The 6852-nt window shown below is 46.6% G+C and overlaps 1 protein-coding gene across 1 annotated transcript in view; it reads left to right on the forward strand.

Annotated features, from left to right (window-relative positions):
• The window catches only part of TRPV3 (transient receptor potential cation channel subfamily V member 3), a 26441-nt gene extending 25915 nt beyond the window's left edge, over positions 1-526 (forward strand). The window contains 2 exon segments of the mRNA XM_007454186.1: positions 106-185; positions 432-526. Of these exon segments, the coding sequence (XP_007454248.1) occupies positions 106-185; positions 432-526 (175 nt within the window).
• Positions 527-6852: the final 6326 nt, after the last annotated feature.

The raw sequence follows: 6852 nt of genomic DNA on the forward strand, positions 1-6852 counted from the left end.
GAATGCCCCTTGATCCCTGTGGAGGACTCCCCAAACGCTGTGCTACTTGTTTGCATTTGATGAGGTGCACCTGGGGAGTAGTGAGAATGATTATCACACCCGCAGGATCAACGAGGTGAAGTGGACTGAATGGAAAACTCACGTCTCTTTCCTCAACGAAGATCCGGGGCCCGGGAGACGGACAGGTACCGCTGCTGTCAGGAAGCGTGACACCCACTCCTTTCTGACCACGTGACCCCAGGCACACCAAGTCGGAGGGCCGTGATTTTCCCCATCTGTAAAATGGGAGGGTTGAATTAATTCCTTCCAGCTCTACCGTTTTCTAACCTGAGTTGGAATAACTTCTAAGACAGGTGGTGGACTGAGACCTGGAGGTACAACTTGCAGAATGCTGTTTCTGTAAAACAGTGTTTTTTGTTTTTTTTAAGCAGATTTCAACAAAATCCAAGATTCTTCCAGGAACAACAGCAAAACGACCCTCAATGCATTTGACGAAATAGATGAAGTTCCGGAAACTTCAGTGTAGAAGGAGAACCCAGAGCTCATGTGCATGTGGGCCGTCTGAGGCTGGAGGCTGGAGGCTGGGTCCTGGACTTGGTGCTGCGGGCTTTGCAGAGTGATGGAGCCTGGCTCCACCTGCAGAGATGAGGAAAGCACCCTCATGCTGGACGGGTGGCTGAACCGAGGGGCAGTTGTCAGTTTGAGTGGGAAACACCCTGAACTTTGTTATTCGGCAAAGAGTTTGTATAAACCCACAGCCAGCAGTCCTGAGCCTGGGAGTCCCAGGAGTCCCTGAATCCTGGGTGAAGTGTCTGCGTTCACCAACTGCAGGTCGATTTGCCTGGTAGAGAGAGGGTGGCAGGGCAGGGGCGGGGGCCCAAGGAGCAGGGAGAGGAGTCTTCTGCCAAGGTCCCCAGCCCCGGCCTGCGCATTCTACCATCTCCCTTATTGTAACTGGGTCTCCTGAATTTAAGGGACGCTTGATCCATCCCAGAATGTGCAGGGGACTGAGCTAAGCCGGGTATCCTGGGACTGGAGGAGAATGAGCTTCTGGAGCCTCCAGGGAGAAGGAAAACACCCTTGGAATGAGTGGCCTTTGTACTCAAGGCTCAAACTGTCTCCAACTGCGGCGTTTCTAGTAGCATAATTAACACAGGGTTTTTCTTTTCCATAGAGAAAGGCTTTTTCGGTTTTAAATGAAAATTACTTCAAATGAAGCATGTGATTTTAAAGCTGAGAAATAGATTTTAGGATTTGGGGCTGGAGGTAAGTATTATATACTTGGCCTCGGGGATGGCCAGAGCAAGGACAACAAGCTTTTCCTTATGCACATAAAATTCCACAAGAGACACGCCAGGCAGGGACTACCGTGTGGGTGAAAGATCTTGGCTGTCTTCCTTGTCCCGGCCCTGCAACAGTGCATGCGTCTAAGTTGGGATCATGGCTTCGACTGAAACAGAAGTAGCAGCTGCTCTATTTACATGGTCTCGAATCTCAGAGGTTACTCTTATACATCAGTATTTCTCACTGGAGGAATTTACCAAAATATCTGAAATGCTCTGGTATTAAATATTTTTGTTAACTGAGAATCTTGCGGTGGGGGAGAAGGCATTTGAGAAAGGAGCGCTTGCCAAGGTGTGCGGCTTATTTTTAGATTCTCATCCTCTGATTTTTCTCCCCCCTGAAATCACACAGAGTCACTTTGGGGGCAGAGGTGAAGTGGAGATAGTAGAAATGTTCCAGGTTACTGGAGCCTAAAGAACCATAAAATCCACTCTGCCTCACTTATCTGGTAAAAGATTCATGTGGGAATTTTTTCAGGTGGAATTATAACGCTATGAACCATGAATTTTAATTTCAAGTGGCACACAAACCATTCGGCTTTTAGATAACTTGGCTATTGGCTAGTTAATCTGACTTGAGGAAAACTAAGGAGTACAGGCCAAGCAGTCCACTCTTGGCCTTCTTATCCGCTCTGGGCTGCTCTGTGCATCAGCTTACCTGGGTGGGTAGAAACTTGGCCCTCGTGCCCTGATGGGCTGGGTCAGGGAGAGATGCCATGAGTGGAGGATGCAGCCTTAGAGCCGTACAATCTGCAGCAGCCCCCGCGCTCTCGGATGACCCAGGGAGCCAACCAGTGCTCTAAGCTGTAGTGGTCAGGCCAAGCTCAGGTGTGAGCAGGGGAGGAAGGGGCTAGGCATGTTCCCCAGAGAAGGGAAGATGTGGGGAGATTGTCCCAGAGGCAGGGGGAGCAGATGTGTTCCAGATGGGCAGAGCTAGTGCCCAAAGTTGGAAATTTCAGGGAAAGAAATTTTAGTTCAATTCAGTCCAGCAACTGCTCCAGATATTGGGGATATTTAAGCAGAAGCTGGTTGAACGTTTATTAAGGATGTTGTTAAAGATCACAATCAAATGAACTTGAAGGTCCTTTTAGCCTGGAGATTAGCATCCTGTATCTGGAATTACCTGCTTGCATTTATCCTGAACAGATGTCCTGGTTTGAAGGGCAGCCGTTTGGATCGATGGCACCGTGCTCTACACCATGCATCTGGGAATTCAGATATGTTTTGATTTGGATATGAATGGATAGATAAAGCCGTATGCTTCTCCATTTCCCACTTGAACGAAAGCTGGGACGTTAGACAGACAGAAATCAATAACTGGATCTTTGCCTTCTTACGTGTATGGAGACCTGTCTGTGGATCTGGATGGAATTTGTTGGCAGGACCATTTTCTATACTGAATCTTCTTCCTGACAGTGGCATCCCCCAAAGGTTTTCAGCCTAGATGGTCTCAGCCTAGGTAGGTTTACCAAGGAAAGCAATGAGGCAAAGAGCATTGGCTTAAAAGGACCAGTTCTCTTATTTTACACCCGGAGACTAAAGCTCCAAAAGGAAAGTGGACTTGTTCAAAGTCATGCAGGAGGTCGTATCAGGGCTGTTGAAGCTGGAGTGTTCTGATTCTGGACCACAGATATCCCCTGGCACGATTTTTTTTGTTTTTTTTTTTTTGCACGAATTTTTTTAGCACAGTTATTCGGTAAATTTGAGTCTGCCTTTGTGGTTGACGTATGTGAGGGGACTAGAGCTTTCTGCTCAGAGGATTCATGCTGGCAGTCTGCACTGTCCCTGTGATTCCCCATGATGGGTTTAAAACTGAAGTGTGTGCATACAGGTGTGTACAAAACCACACACCACGCCCCACTGAATCCACAGGTGTACCAGGACATCTTAAATGATTCACATTTCAGTAATTTAAGGGGAAGGCATTTTCCAGGGATGGAATCTCCCATGCTCAGATAACAGTTTTGGCTGGAAATTTTCTTTTAACTAAACTCTGCCTCAGGAAGAATCCATTATTTTAGAAATTATGTGATATATCTGTTTGGAATTAAAATGGTGCTTACTTTCCTCCTTGCCGCGGTGGGAGAAGGAGTTCAAGGCTGTACTGTGAAGTCATTATGCTCTTAGAGGGCTCCTGCCTGCCCTGGAGCCCAGGGTTATTGACCTTTTCCTTCCACAAGGCCTGGTGAGCTAAGTCCTTTTGCTCTGGGTAGGGCCCCGGTAGATGGGCCGTCATCTGGGCCTGTAAGTCATATTTGATCTCTGCATTGATTTATATGTTTTTGCTGTGATCTTGGTCCCAAACACAGAACTGTCACCTTGTTCTCACTGAATGTGCCTGATCCTTGCAAATTCCTTTTACATCTTGTTTTTAGTGTTGTGTGTGTGTGAAACTCTGTGTTCAAGAAAGAAGTCATAAATGCAGTAAGAACATTTTAGTGCCATTGAAGAAATGCTTTTATGATTTCTAATAAATATTTATTTTGCCTTGTTATGATCATGTTTTATCCTTGTCTTAGGTGTGCCACTATGAAGACTGACTAGAAATCGTAGGGTGTTGCTTAACATGAGTGGATAAAGGGAAGGCCACTTTTTGGACCTAAAATATTATTATTGGTCCCAGCTCAGCACACTGAGACATGCCACCTTTGTGCAGCATTTACATCTCAAAGTATATCACGTCCAGTACCCCATTTTAACCACTCAATAACTCTGGAAGTAATTTGAGTAAAAGGAGACCTAGAGATTTTAAGTGACATGCCCAAGGAATCACAGCCTGAAAACCTTATAGGTTCAGGTAATATGACCCCAAGCAGGGGGTCCATCCATAGAAATCCCTCCTGTCTACCTCACAGGACCTTTATTTATAAGGAGGCAATAAGGGAATGGACAGGAAAGAGCTGATATTATTACTATCATTATTGCCCAACATATATGTATGTGCATTTTTTCATTCTTTTGAGTTATTTTGAAAGAATGGCAGCTCTGAACTTGAATGCCAAGATGCTGCTGTGTCTTGAGGGGTTGCAGAACTTGCAAACAATTTATTAATAAGTGATGTGCTGCATTTGGTCAATTACTTAATCCAAACGATTCCCAGAATAACACCCTTCACTGGGATATGTCTTCTCGAGTGGCAAGGAAATGGGAATTGTACATAATCCACGTCCTAGCTCAAACAGGTTTCAGTCTATAATCTAGGAATGTGCCATCCATGGAAACATTCCGGGTAGACTGATAGAAAAAGGGTGGAAGCCCCTGTTGTAGTATATATTCTGGGAGTGGGATGCCTAGGTCAATGAGGATAAACAGTTTTATGACTTTTGATACTGTGAAAAATTATCTTCCAAAAGATATTTTGCAATTTTTTCAGCCTTTGAGATTGTATGATTCCCTATTTATAAAGAGCTTTCATTCATATTGGTTTTCTTAATCCACTGTTTTCTAGATGGCTTGTTTAATTTTTATTTTTTTATTTATTATTTTTGGCTGCATTGGGTCTTCGTTGCTGCGTGCAGGCTTTCACTAGTTGCGGCGAGCAGGGGCTACTCTTCGTTGTGGTGTGTGGGCTTCTCACTGTGGTGGCTTCTCTTGTTGCAGAGCATGGGCTCTAGGCATGCGGGTTTCAGTAGTTGTGGCACACAGGCTCAGTAGTTGTGGCTCATGGGTTCTAGAGTGCAGGCTCAGCAGTTGTGGTGCACGGGCTTAGTTGCTCCACGGCATGTGGGATCTTCCCAGACCAGGGCTTGAACCTGTGTCCCCTGCATTGGCAGGCGGATTCTTAACCACTGCCCCACCAGGGAAGTCCCTGTAGACGGTTTGATGAGTATTCTATCTCCATTCAATAGGTGGGGAAATTGAGACTTGGAGAGAGATGGAATGACAGGTAAAGGTCACAGTGCTTTTTCCTGGGCCAGGGATCCAGATTCTCTGAGGTGTACTGGTACGCACTAGTCCAGTAGTGTCAATGAGCTCACATAACAAAGTGGTTTAGCCTAGCCTGAGTCACATTTAAGAATAAGTGGAATCCAGGTAAAGGGAGTGTGGTGGTGGGATAGGGTTTCGATAAGAGGGAACAACATGGGCAAAGACCATGTTGTAGTAGGGAGCATGGTGCATTTGAGGATGGAGAAGTCTTTGTGGCCAAATTGCTGGGAAAAAGGGCTGCAGAGGTAGGCAGAGGCTAGAGCACATAGGACTCGTCCAGCTGTGGGGAGGCTTTGAGATTTCCTATCAAGGGTGAGGGAAAACCACCCAAAGCTTTCACACAACGGGATTATTGAATTTCTTTCTTTTTTTTTTTTTTTTTTTGCGGTACGCGGGCCTCTCATTGTTGTGGCCTCTCCCGTTGCGGAGCACAGGCTCCGGACGCGCAGGCTCAGCGGCCATGGCTCACGGGCCCAGCCTCTCCGCGGCAGGTGGGCTCTTCCCGGACCGGGGCACGAACCCGTGTCCCCTGCATCGGCAGGCAGATTCTCAACCACTGCGTCACCAGGGGAGCCCGAATTTCCCTTTTTTCCCCATAGGGTTGCTGGCTTAAAAGGGTGTAATTTTCCATCCGCCATCATTTGGCATATAATGACAGTCTGAAGAGTGTGGAAGTGGAGTAAATTCTACCTGGGAGTGATGGGGATAATTAGGAAGTGACTGGGAAAGAAGGCAAAGAGAAGGCAGAGACATTGGTGGAATATGAAGACATTTCAGTAGAGAAGGAATGGTTGAACACACTCATTTGCTCAACTGAACTTTATCAGGCATTTATTACATTACAGGTGTTGAAAAAGACACTGGTAATGTCCCCAAGTTTGGATGGAAGCAGAGAGGGTCAAAGGGGCAAGCCAAGAAAGGCTTTATAGATGAAATAAGAGTCGAGTTGCATTTGGAAGAAAAAAATAGGAATTTGCTAACACGAGGTCTCGTGGGGGAGGGGCAGGGATGGAGGAAGGGAAGGGAAGGGAAGGGAGAAAATTCTAGGTGGAAAGGCCAGTCTGTGTGAAGACATGGAGGAATAAAACAACACAAAGCCCAGCGGAACAGAGAGGACCTGAAAGCAGATGAGTCTAGAGAGGTTGTGGGGAGGGAAGGGCAGATCAAAAAGGGCCTTTTATGTTAGGAATTTCACTAGGCACCATGCTAAGTACTTATCTGCGTTAGCCCACTTAATCCTCACAATAATCCCATGAGAAGGACACTATTATTATGATTATCCCCATTTTATAAATGGGAAAAATGAGTCTGCAGACTGTTAGAAATAATCAAAACTGAAAGTGGCTAAAGCCACACAGCAATATGTTATAGTTATAGATTTTTAAAAATCACACCTGGGCTTCCCTGGTGGCGCAGTGGTTGAGAGTCCGCCTGCCGTTGCGGGGGACACGGGTTCTTGCCCCGGTCCGGGAAGATCCCACATGCCGGGGAGCAGCTGGGCCCGTGAGCCATGGCCGCTGAGCCTGCGCGTCCGGAGCCTGTGCTCCGCAACGGGAGAGGCCACAGCAGTGAGAGGCCCGCG

Source organism: Lipotes vexillifer, unplaced genomic scaffold (assembly GCF_000442215.2).
Source record: "Lipotes vexillifer unplaced genomic scaffold, Lipotes_vexillifer_v1.1 scaffold680, whole genome shotgun sequence".
Taxonomy (NCBI): domain Eukaryota; kingdom Metazoa; phylum Chordata; class Mammalia; order Artiodactyla; family Lipotidae; genus Lipotes; species Lipotes vexillifer.